The sequence below is a fragment of the Grampus griseus genome (genome assembly GCF_964374135.1).
Source record: "Grampus griseus genome assembly, chromosome: 6".
Lineage (NCBI taxonomy): Eukaryota > Metazoa > Chordata > Mammalia > Artiodactyla > Delphinidae > Grampus > Grampus griseus.
This window is the reverse complement of record NC_139000.1, coordinates 69,220,632-69,233,659: the sequence shown is the minus strand read 5'-3', so window position 1 is coordinate 69,233,659 and position 13,028 is coordinate 69,220,632. Positions and strand designations below refer to the sequence as shown.

The 13,028-nt window shown below is 35.8% G+C and overlaps 1 protein-coding gene across 1 annotated transcript in view; it reads right to left on the bottom strand.

Moving 5' to 3' along the window:
• FOCAD (focadhesin) overlaps nt 1–13,028 on the bottom strand; it is a 312,127-nt gene that overhangs the window by 119,558 nt on the left and 179,541 nt on the right. Inside the window, exon 16 of the mRNA XM_082656700.1 lies at nt 3,286–3,420. Coding sequence (XP_082512826.1) covers nt 3,286–3,420 — 135 coding nt within the window. The remainder of the gene's footprint in view (nt 1–3,285; nt 3,421–13,028) is intronic.

The following is a 13,028-nucleotide window of genomic DNA, read 5'->3' as shown; positions in this document are numbered from 1 at the left end:
GATTACTGAATTTAGAAACCTAACCATTTCTTACTGATCTCTCAAGTCTTAGTACAAATGTCACTCTCCTTTTTCATGCCTCTATTTCTAACCCCCTACCCAGAAGAGCGCTCTCCCTTCTCTAGGCAGCCATACGGCACATGGCACAATTTAGCATCTAACGTGATTACCTGTGTATGTGGTCAACTAACTCCCTACTAGCTTGTACACTCCTTAAAGCGGTGGCTGTCTTTCTCATTTCAAAGACCAGTACATAAAGAATATAAAGCCCAGTTCTTCAAATGACAAATATTTAATAAATAATTGAGCATAAAAAGCCATTTATTTTCCAACACTCAGTGTCTTCTTAATTTCAGCCACATCTAACTTCTTGCCCTGCTAATCGTATGAGGTTCTTCTATACCTCCTTGTGTTTGCATATTCTCTTAAAAACGTCAATGAAAAGCAACATTTTATTAATTCTTCACGATCCTAGTCTAATAGCGCCGACTAAATAAGGTTTCCTTAGATTTCTCCTAAGAATGCTTGTCACTTCCACCACCACACTCTCGTAGCCCTTTGAGTAACTGTGCTCATCAAATGTTATTATAATTATTATTGCTTATGTCTATATCTTTTACCAACTTTTGAGCTTTCAGAAGGCAGGGACTGACAACATGGTATAATGGAAAAATATAGCCTTGGAGCTAGAAAGTCCTGGGTTTAGAAAACAGCTTTCACTTAGAAACTACAGTGTTGGTTCAGTTACTTGTCTTGCATGTAGCAGATACTCAATAAATATTTGTTTAATGAATGGATAGACCTCTTAAAACCTCAGATTCTTTTGCTATAAAATGAAAAATAATACCTGCCTATCAGATATTAGAACTAATTGATATAAAGTAACTGGAAGAGCGCTGGGGAATATAATAACTACTTAAAATAGTGTCTATTATTGTTTATTAGTATCTCTAAGGCCTAGCACAGTTCTAATAAATATATTCTGAGTCAATGAATGAATGATCAAGCATTTTGCAAAGCAATTCAGAAAATATACAAATTGAAACATGGACTCTATTTTCAACAAGCTTATATGTTAATGGAGAAAATATATGTATACATATACCTGTAGTATAAAATAGAAATAAATGTTCTTAAGACAGTATAGCTAAAGAACTTTGTAAGCAATAGACTCCTGTTGAAGAAAAATTCTCAAAGGATGAGATAACTTAAACCAATTCTTTATTTCCTAAAATAGACTTTAAAATTAGAGGTGAAAAAGAAGGTAATACTAGACAGAGAGAACAACATGAACAAAGGAAAAGCAATGGAAAAATTTGGAAGTGGAGAAGGAATCTACAATGGTTTGGTTTTCCTGGAGTGCAGGAGGCGGAAAAGCAGAATGAGGCCAATTCTAAGAGACCTTATTGGCTCCATATAAAGAAACTGGACTTCACTTTTGGTAAACACAAGGCATTTGAGGTGACTAGGGATAGCAACGACCTAAGAAATGTTTTGGGAAAACTATATTCAACTCGGGCTTACATACAAACAAACTCTAAGCACTTAATAGAAAACAAATTATTTAAATACACACAGGAAGAGACAGGCGGAGGGAGGGAGAAAGGAAGGGAGGGAGGGAGAAAGTGGGGGAGGCGGGGAGGAAGGGAGAGACAGAGCGACAGATGGGAGAGGGGTTTTCCCTACGTTTCTTTACTTCTGCTGCCAGGTGGGCTCTGATCACTGAAGTAATCTCCCTACTAGGAGGAAACTGATGGATGAAATGGTCCCCAAGCCATCTATCTGAATAACAGAGGAATCCTAATGTTATTATAAGCATGAAGATAAACCAAAATAAAATGTCACTGAAAAGGAATGTAAAATTTGAAGGAAAAAAAAATCGTCCAAAAGACAACTTACAGCTTACCAATGTAAGCAAACATAAAAAACACACAAGCCACTTCATAAATTCAATGTAAGAAAAACTGAAAGTACAAGCAATACAAAGGTATATGAGTTCAGCCCTTGAAGACAGAAAATAAATAGATGTATCACTGCATACAAAGTCCTTATTTTGTGTTTTAGTATGGGCTCCTTATCAGTAGCCTGGCAGATTTTCTGACAACATGGGGTATGTACCCACGAACAGTGGCCATAAAAAAGACTGCTGGTGAACTATATACTCTAGGAGTCTCGAATTGATTCTTTTTTTAATACCCCAAAACAAAAGCCCAAATGTGAGAATAAACTCACAATATCCTGTATTGGTTCATTCATTCATTCAACAACTAGGTTCTGAATATACATTATGTACCATGCTAGGTATTGTGTCCTTGGTAAGGACAAATTTGATTTTATTCACTGTGTAGCATTTAGAATGATTAGAAGTATTATCCTACAATCCTGTCTTCTCATGTGATCTAAAACAAGTAAGGGACTATTCTTGGAATCTTACAGAGGGCCAGTTTATCAAAGTCTGTGAAGCACTAAATCAAACTAAAGGTTCACCAAGACTTCAAGTGGAAATCAATTGAGGCTCTTTGAAGGAAAAGTCAATAAAAAGGTGAGCTTGAAAGGGGATATGGCTACAAAAGTGGACATATAAATGAATCTGCCACCCTCTCATTTCATTCAAAGAAGAGATAATAGAGAAAATGTTAAACAGAAGTACGTGAATCTTACAGCAAAACATCTTCCACCAAGTGTTTCAATTCATTACAATGACAAACATTGCCTAGTTCATAAAATTATTTTCCTCTCCTAGGACAGGTTGATTTTACAATCGTCTTCATTGAAGAGTATACATGAAAAGCAAAGCTATATATAGAAAATGTAAACTAATAAACTAACACGTAAAAAATCAAATTTCTATGCCTAAGCTAGAAAAAACCCACAAATGACACTATGTCTATACTACTCAGAAGTCTGCCCTGCCTTACTAAAGCCTTTGTAACACTTTTTAGAATTTAAAACACCAACAAAATGCATTTAAACTGTTGGCCTCGTGAATTCTATTATTTTAAGAAACACTATTTTAACATATGGGCTTTAAAAAATCTTGACTATACTTTCATAATAAAAACTTGGCATCCTTCACGTAAATAAATCTCAAAGACAGAGGACTGATAAGGGTGGATATCCTCCTACTCCTAGGAGTCCATAAAGATATCAACATGTTCACAGAACAAAAAGTGCTAAACGATTTTTGGCAAACAAAAGATACGAATATTTTTTCCCAAAAGTTATGATAAAGCACATGTCTTCCCAATGTAGAAACAGGCAATTTATTGAGCTCTGAATGCATACCTCATATTCAGCTGTATTGACTGTTAAGGAAGGAACCAGAGAAAACAGTTCACTGAGGGTCTTCAAAATGAGAGGTCTCATGTCACAACTCAGCTTTGGGGAGAGAGCATTCCAAGTGGAGCGAATACAAACCACCTGTGAAGCAAATACAAAAGTCAATGCCTAACAAAATCCCAGCTCATATGATGCCGTTAGTAAAGAGTACTGTCTTTCATTATAAGGAAACTTAAGAACAAGAACACTCCTAGCAGTTAAGATCTGATAAATCATCACCCCTCAAAAGAAATTATTTAAACTAATATAAACTGTTGTTGAAGAAGATCCAGCCTGCCTCACACTACTGCTTTTTTACTTTATTCTGGTTAACCAAAGAAGCAAAGCTTTGTCGCTCTCCCTCACGCACAAATACACACAAAATTCACTCCAGGTTAGCTACAAACATTGTTGAATAGCCATTCTCTGAAACCAAGAAGGGTGAGATAATGCTAGAACATTTCTAAATCCAGGTATTCACAGTTCTCATAGTTTTCTAGTCTTGCTGAAACTGTATCACCACTCAGAAAATTGGGATGTTAGCATACATAAATCAAACACTCTCAAATCATCTTACAAACTTCTAAATGAGGTAGGTGAATAATTTTATTATTTAAAATAATAACTTAAAACTTTGTTTAAAAAGTCATTTCAGATTTTTAAGAGGCTGTTACATGCTAAAATAAAACTAACAAAAATGTTATTGTTAGCTTGACCCAATTCCCTTAAACCAAGTATTCTTAAGCCATTTCAAGATCTGTTTTTAAGGATATTCAAATATCTTCTTAAGTTCAATTCCAACTACAATGGATGATTTCTTCACTTACAGATATTTGATTAAAATTTTAAAACTCAGGCAAGAAGAGTGGCAGCACAGATCAATCAGATAGAGTTTAACAAGGATTAATCTTTCTAAACCACTACAATCTCTTCTCTTAAGCTTCAATTAACACACACAATTTATCTTCATCTACAAACATAAATTATTTAGGAAACACTACATGAGTTGACAAGTGAAAAGATGTCAAAGATAAATGAATAATATATACTTAAAGACACAGATTAAGGAGAGACTCAAAGAAGACAGCAGAAAGAGTATCTCAGAAAACTTGGATTCAGTGCTTTTGCTCTTATTTTCCACCTTCCATGAAACAGCAGAAAAATGTTCTTTGACTTGAGATCCACTACAAATTTGGATTCCACTAGCATTCACTAAGGGCAGTACTGTCAGGCATGACAGTAGGTACATTTATACAAAGTAGCTCTAATATTACAAATCATCAGTATTTGAAATAAAAAAGAAACCAATTCTTTAAAAGCTATCAATTCAACATCGAGTATATACCCAGAGTAGTATACAGCACTAAGAGGAACAATAAAATACAAAACATAATCTAACCCTTCAAAGAATTTACCACCATATCAAAAAGGAAGAGAAATGTCTGTAATTCTAAATCATTGGGAAACAAAAGGTGCATGATTAGATTTTGAACTATTTTCAACAGAAAACAGTTTCAGGAGGAACCCAGGGAGGAAAGCTATTTCAGTGGGTGGGAGTCATTACAGTATCAGGAGGCAAAAAGTCTAGAGATGGGACTTGGAGAAGGAATGGAAAGAAATCAGGCAGACATCCCACAAGGAAATGGAAAGCATAAGTCAAACACAAATAAAGCAAGCTGTAGACATAAAAAGCACGAGTCCTGGTGAAGCAAGGCTGATGGATCAAAGAGTACCTAGAATACCAAAGCAGTTTGGATCAGAATCAAAAGGAAAAGGAAGCCTCCAGAGATTTCTGAGTTGGGGAATAAACTAAATTCAAATACTATTTTTGAAAGATTCTTCTGGTAGTCTTATAGCCAAACTCAAAGCAGTCATGAACCTCTCTAATTCCTATTTGTCAGTAGTCCCTAACATAAAGAACCTCAAAAGTTTTCCAAAAATTGTATTATCCATGCTTTCTCCTCACTTTAAATTCCTATCTAATTCCAACCTACGTTGTTTCAAGACAGTTCAAATCTCAATTCTAAAATTAACTTTTCTCTTACAATTCAGGCCCTCATTTTATCCCTTCCTTTCCTCTAACTTCTAGCACTTAAAACTCTGTACCACCCAACTTAACATTTAATTCCATACTGCCTGGTATTGTTCACTATTTTTGTAAATATAAATTGTCTTCTCAACTAGATATTAAGTTCTGTAAAGACAATGACCACATCTTACAGTTCTCACCCCCCCCCCACCCCGCTCACCTAGCACAGTAATAACTATATCAGATTATCAGTAGTTATCAACTACTGATGGTACTGGAGCCTGAGGAATGGTAAATCTGAGATAGAGAATAAAAGAATTAAAAGGACTTGGAGAATGAAGTGAGATGATTTGGGCCTAGAGACTTGGGTGAATAAAAAGCAACACAATTAAATGGAGGGGAAACCTGAAGAAGGAGCACCTTTGCAGGAGATGGGGGATGGATATGTTTAATTGGAGCGGATGGAAAGACATCTAGAAAGAAATATCCTGCAGGCACGAGGGAAAAAGGACTGTAACTCAGATGAAAGGTCTGCTAACAACAGGTTTGTCATTCAAACATTTCCGTAAATCAAAATACCAGGAGGAAGTATGGTCTCATACATGTTCTGATGCACTTTGCAGATCAACAAAAAAGATCTCTGGCCACCAATTATGGGAGTACAAAAAGGGCTTGCCTTGTCCATGGATGGTGGGTGGGGAGTGAGGCTATATCCTCTAAGTATCCTCTAAGTATTTACTAAGGTTTACTAATTTTTTTAAAAGTCTTCCTCCTAGAAAGTTTGAAAACTAGTGCCTGAAATGGTACTCTACATGTGGAATATGAGAAGATATTCCAGAATCCCAGCCATGAATTGTGCCTTAAATGTAAGCAAGGTATACCTGCAGGGAATATACGTTAAATCCAGGCTTGCCTATACATAATCAGGAGCAGGGAAGCCTCTAATAAAGAAGCCTGCTTCCTTTGACCTTCGCAACCCTGGCTATTCTTGACTAGATCTTAGAGATCTTCCAGCCCTGAGGGCTTTGGATTCAACCGATTACTATCTTGCTATGTCCATCTACTAGAACCCTGTGGATCTGATCCACCAGCCTGTTGACCTGTGCAATCTGTCATATTATATCAGATTAGTCAAGCTCATGTTCCTGGTCTTTACTGGCTTGTTTCGGCCTACTGTTTATTACCCAATGACTTGTCTGTTTTCAAAAAATAGACTGACTTCTGGCTCCAACAACATGATGGGCCATACTTGAAATGACTGATAAAGAAGAAAAGTCTTTTATATATAGCTGAGCCGAAAAGGAAAAATGGGGGTGGGGTTAATTACCCAGTGCCGGAAACAAAGAGGGAAATACCTGCATTGTGGTATTGAAAGGAAGTTGTCAGTTTCCATAACCTAATAGCTTGAGTTTAAATGTCCACATGGTAAGAGGAGATACTGCCTTTATTCTACAGATGGAAGAGAGTCAGAACTGAGACCCCCACATAAAACCAGCACCCTTGAAGGGCTGCACCCTAGTGTAATGGTTGGACTAGAAACCAATGAGCTGAGAAATTAACAAAAAATGGCAGTGAGCTGGGGGTACCTGGACCACTCTCAAAAAGCACTCCCATAATACATAACCCAAATGATTTGCACAGAAAAATAAAATCAAATAAGCCACACTAAAAATAAGTTTATATGTCTATACATTATAATATGACTGTTTAAAACCAAAGGCAAAGAGACAATCTTCAGAGATAAATGGAAGAAAATACAGGCTATCTACAAAGGAGCAATTTAGAGTAACAACAAACTTTTCAAAATTAACAAGACCAAAAGACAGTGCAATAAGATCTTAAAAGTGCTAACAGCCTACAATACTAAATCCACAGGAAACTATCAGCCTACAATACTAAATCCACAATTCAACAGTATCAGCCTACAATACTAAATCCTATGATACTAAATCCACAGAAACTATCAGCCTACAATACTAAATCCACAATTCAACAGTAGGGGCAAAACAGCAAAAACAAATAAAATACAAGGAAAACTATCAGCCTACAATACTAAGCCCACAATTCAACAGTAAGGGCAAAACAAGCAAAAGCAAACAAAATAGAAGGAACAATACCTAGGTATTATGCATACATAGCATATGAATATTTACCGATTAATGACTCAGAACATATTGCTTAGTTTGTCTATGAGATTTTGGAGAATTCATTCCATTCTGAATGCTTACGTTATGTATATTTTGTTGCCATTTTTGTTTCTTGGGGAGAATGATACTTTTTCCATGTTATTCTTCCACAAGAACCTTAGCGACACTAAACAGCACAGATTACGAAGATCCGATGCAACATGATATACTGTAAAGAGCACATGACTAGAGTCAGAAACCCCAGGTTCTCCCATTTGGTAGCTGTGGGACTATGGCAAAGTCATTAATCTCCTTCAATTTGTGTCCGCAGCTGCAAAACGGAAATAATAGTACTAACACCTGCTCTATGTATAGCACAAGGTTAACAGTAAAGACAATACTGAGGCAATTGTACGCAAATGTGCTTTATACAGTGTAAAAGAAGCTTGCCAATGGAAAAGATAATGAATCGCAAAAGAATCAGTCTTTGCTTCAGTTCTTGAGCTGTAAGAATGAATTTGTTTCTTCGCAGAGGAACACATAGCTATCTTCTAATTTTACCTCCAAAAGGTATTTCTAGAAATTCCCAAGAAGAGCCTACTCCTTTTGTCCTGATGCTTTACTCCAACAGAGGGAAAGCTTTTTAAAAACATTTAGGCTATGAAAACCGCCTTATTTGCCCTTTTCATAATGAAGGTAAAAGAAACTGCCTTCACAATTAGAGGACTCAAGTCATCACCATGCAGTGAAGCCCTCTTAAGCTAATTCAGCACACACAATTCATAAAACAGGATGCTTCTGTTACCAAAATACAATAACATGGGATAAGAGGAGTTTTAGGCGCTATAATCAATGGAGCAGAAACAATGGGAAAAATAACATTCTTTCTTAACCTAATAATACGGGGTTAAAGGTTATAGGTATAAAAAAATTACTAGCATAGGTTTATTTAAGCAATTTCAGTCTTTTAATGTCTGAGACTAGTGTATTATCAAAGCAGTGTTGTAAAAAAAAAAATAAGAATAAATATTGAGTTGCCTTTTTTCAAGTCCCTTATAATCTAAAGGACAGTAATTCTGATGATTAGAGTTGCTCAACTTCTGTACTGTTGATGGCAAATAATGTAAAGGCACATATCTAAATCCCAAAGTGTGGCTTAATGAATCAAAAATATGTGTACTTGATGTGGTAAAGCTACTCTCATACTAACAATCCCTAATATCACAATGACATTTCTAAAGGAGGCACGACAGAAAAACTGTTTGGCAGTTTGTAGTACAGACTTATAATTCTAACATCTGAATAGAAGAGGCTTGGAACTGTATAAGTGCTACAAGTAAAAACAGAAAGGCATTGACTAAACAGATTGATCTAGATTATCAAGCCACCCAAGGGAATCACTACTCAGCGGCCTGGGATTTTAGGTTTCTCTTTTATTCCGCCATGTCAGAAGTTGCAGCTTCCCTGAGACACCTCCTCCTAAAGGGAACAATATCTTCCAATGTAAACTCCATTGATTTCTCTGCAGGAACAGAAAGAATGACAAAAGAGCTCCCTGCAGGGACGTTCAGTTTTCATTTTTGCTAGATTCTGTCTGAATTAATTATCTATTTCATGTTGGACACTCTCCTGGCATGAACTAGCAAACTCACAGTAAGAATGTGTCAGAAATATCCTTTGACAAGAAAATTAGTGCTTTATTCCCCCAAATAAGCAGAGGGATTTTTTTTTTAAAAGGCCAGTTCCTTCCCCTGTTCAGATAAATGGAATTTAGACTCCAAGGTAAAAAAAGAAAAATAACAGAAATTCAATCAAAATAGCTTAAACCCCCCCACCCACCAAAAAAACCTGCTGAAAAGTTGTTCAGCAGATACAAAACTAAAAGCAAAGCTTTTGCATAGCAAAGGAAACCATCGCTATAACAAAAAGACAACCTGTGGACTGGGAGAAAATACTTGCTAATCATGCAACCAACAAGGGCTTAATTTCCAAAATATACAAACAGCTCATACAACTAAATAACAAAAAAACAAACAACATAAAAAATGGGCAGAAGACTTAAATAGACTTTTATCCAAAGAAGACATACAGATAGCTAATAGGCACATGAAAATGTGCTCAACATCAGTAATTATTAGAGAAATGCAAATCAAAACCACAATGAGGTATCATCTCACACCTGTCAGAATGGCCATCATCAAAAAGTCTACAAATAACAAATGTTGGAGAGGATGTGGGGAAAAGGGAGCCCTGGTATGGTGCTGGTGGGAATGCAAATTGGTGCAGCCACTACGGAAAACTGTATGGAGGTGCCTTAAAAAACTAAAAATAGAACTACGATATGACCTAGGAATTCTACTCCTAGGTATATATCCAAAAAAAATGAAAACACTATTTCAAAAAGATGCATGCACCACAATGTTGATAGCAGCACTATTTACAATAGCCAACACATGGAAGCAACCCAAGTGCCCATCAAAAGATGACTGGATTAAGAAGATGTGGTATATTTATACAATGGAATACTACTCAGCCATAAAAAAGAATGAAATACTGCCATTTGCAGCAATGTGGATGAACCTAGAGAATATTATGCTAAGTGAAGTAAGTCAAGCAGAGAAAGACAAATACTGTATGATTTCACTTACATTTGGCATCTAACAACCAAAAAACAAACAAAACAAGATGAAAACAGACTCACAGATAGAACAAATGGGTGGTTTGGGGGGTGGGCGAAACAGGTGAAGAAAATTAAGAGATACAAATTTTCAGTGAGAAAATAAATAAGTCACAGGGACGTATTACACACCAAGAAATATCGTCAATGTTGTAACAACTCTGCATGGGGACAGATGGTTACTAGACTTATGGTCTTGATCATTTCATGATGTAGTTAAATGTTGAATCACTATGTTGTACACCTGAAACAAACATAATTTTGTATGTCAACTATATTTCAATAAAAAAATTTATCACAGTATGGTGCATCATATGAAAAGTCAAAATCAAAACAGAAAACAATTTAAGTATCCCACAATAGGAAATTCATTAAATACAGGACAGCCACATGCTCATTCAATTAGCTGTCAGAAGTAGATTATTACATGACTTGGTGTCCATGATAAACTGCTAGCTGAATAAAAACATGTTACAAAACAATATCTATAGTATGATCTCTTTCTCTGTTATACATATACTCTGGTTTAGAGATGATTCTTAATCTTTTTTTCCTCAGTCAAAACTTCTGACTTTTCTAGTACGTACATGCAATATTTGAGTCATATGTTAAGGGAAATATATATGCATTTTATGAATTTAAGCCTTAATCATTTTTCTATAATTAAAATTAATTGATTCTTCCACTTCCCTATAGATTACATAAAGATTTACTTTCATATGGCAACTAAAATTACTGTATCTTTAAAATGACATTAGGCAAGGTGCTCAAACTTTGCTAAAAATTGGCATTAATGTTTCTTCTGCCCACCCACCTAAATTAATATTGTTTTATATGAAAACTTGGAAGTTTACCATAGCTGTTCCTATTTTACAAAATGGAGCCCAAAATCTTCAACCATACATGGCAAACCTAATATAATTCCACAGAATTTTTTACACAACCTTATTGCTCAAAATGGCTATTGCGCCTCCTCGAACAGAGCATAAGCCAGGAATTAACAACTACTCCTGCCAAATCAACTAAATATATGGCTGGTGATGACTACACGACCCATAAACACAGGCCAGGAGGAATGGAGGCAAAGACTGAGAAGATGCAAGAAATGTTTAACAAAGACCTAGAAGAATTAAAGAACAAACACCTAGAAGAACTAAAGAACAAACGAACAGAGATGAATACAATAACTGAAATGAAAAATACACTAGAAGGAATCAATAGCAGAATAACTGAGGCAGAAGAACGGATAAGTGACCCGGAAGACAGAATGGTGGAATTCACTGCCACGGAACAGAATATAGAAAACAGAATGAAAGAAATGAAGACAGCCTAGGAAACCTCTGGGAAAACATTAAATGCACCAACAATTCACATTGCAGGGGTCCCAGAAGGAGAAGAGAGAGAGAAAAGACCCGAGAAAATAATTGAAGAGATTATAGTTGAAAACTTCCCTAACATAGGAAAGGAAATACCCACCCAAGTCCAGGAAGCACAGAGAGTTCCATACAGGATAACCCAAGGAGAAACATGCCAAGACACACAGTAATCAAACTGGCAAAAATTAAAGACAAAGAAAAATTATTGAAAGCAACAAGGGAAAAATGACAAATAACATACAAGGGAACTCCCATAAGCTTAACAGCTGATTTCTCAGCAGAAACTCTACAAGCCAGAAGGGAGTGGCATGATATATTTAAAGCAATGAAAAGGAAGAACCTACAACTAAGATTACTCTACCTGGCAAGGATCTCATTCAGATATGACGGATAAATCAAAAGTTTTACAGACAAGCAAAAGCTAAGAGAAGGCAGCACCACCAAACCAGCCCTACAAAAAATACTAAAGAAACTTCTCTAAGCGGGAAACACAAGAGAAGAAAAGGACCTACAAAAACAAACACATAGCAGTTAAGAAAATGGTCACAGGAACATACATATCGATAATTATCTTAAATGCAAATGGATTAAATGCTACAACCAAAAGACAAAGACTCCCCGAATGGATACAAAAACAAGACCCATATATATGCTATCTACTGGAGACCCACTTCAGACCTAGGGACACATACAGACTGAAGGTGAGGGGATGGAAAAAGATATTCCATGCAAATGGAAATCAAAAGAAAGCTGGAGTAGCAATACTCATATCAGATAAAATAGACTTTAAAATAAAGAATGTTACAAGAGACAAGGAAGGACACTACATAATGATCAAGGGATCAATCCAAGAAGAAGATATAACAATTATAAATACACATATGCATCCAACATAGGAGCACCTCAATACATAAGGCAACTGCTAACAGCTATAAAAGAGGAAATCAGCAGTAACACAACAATAGTGGTGTACTTTAACACCTCACTTACACCAATGGACAGATCATCCAAACAGAAAATTAATAAGGAAACACAAGCTTTAAATGACACAAAAGACCAGATGGATTTAATTGATATTTATAGGACATTCCATCCAAAACAGCAGATTACACTTTCTTCTCAAGTGCACATGGAACATTCTCCAGGATAGATCACATCTTAGGTCACAAATCAAGCCTCAGTAAATTTAAGAAAATTAAAATCATAACAAGCATCTTTCCTCACCACACACTATGAGATTAGAAATCAATTACAGGGAAAAAAATCGTAAAAAACACAAACACATAGAGGCTAAACAATACGTTACTTAATAATCAAGAGATCACTGAAGAAATCAAAGAGGAAATCAAAAAATACCTAGAAAAAAATGACAGCGAAAACACGACGATGTGTTTCATTTTGACAACAAAAATCCAAAATCTATATGATGCAGCAAAAGCAGTTCTAAGAGGGAAGTTTATAGCAATACAAGGCTACGTCAAGAAACAGGAAAAATCTCAAAC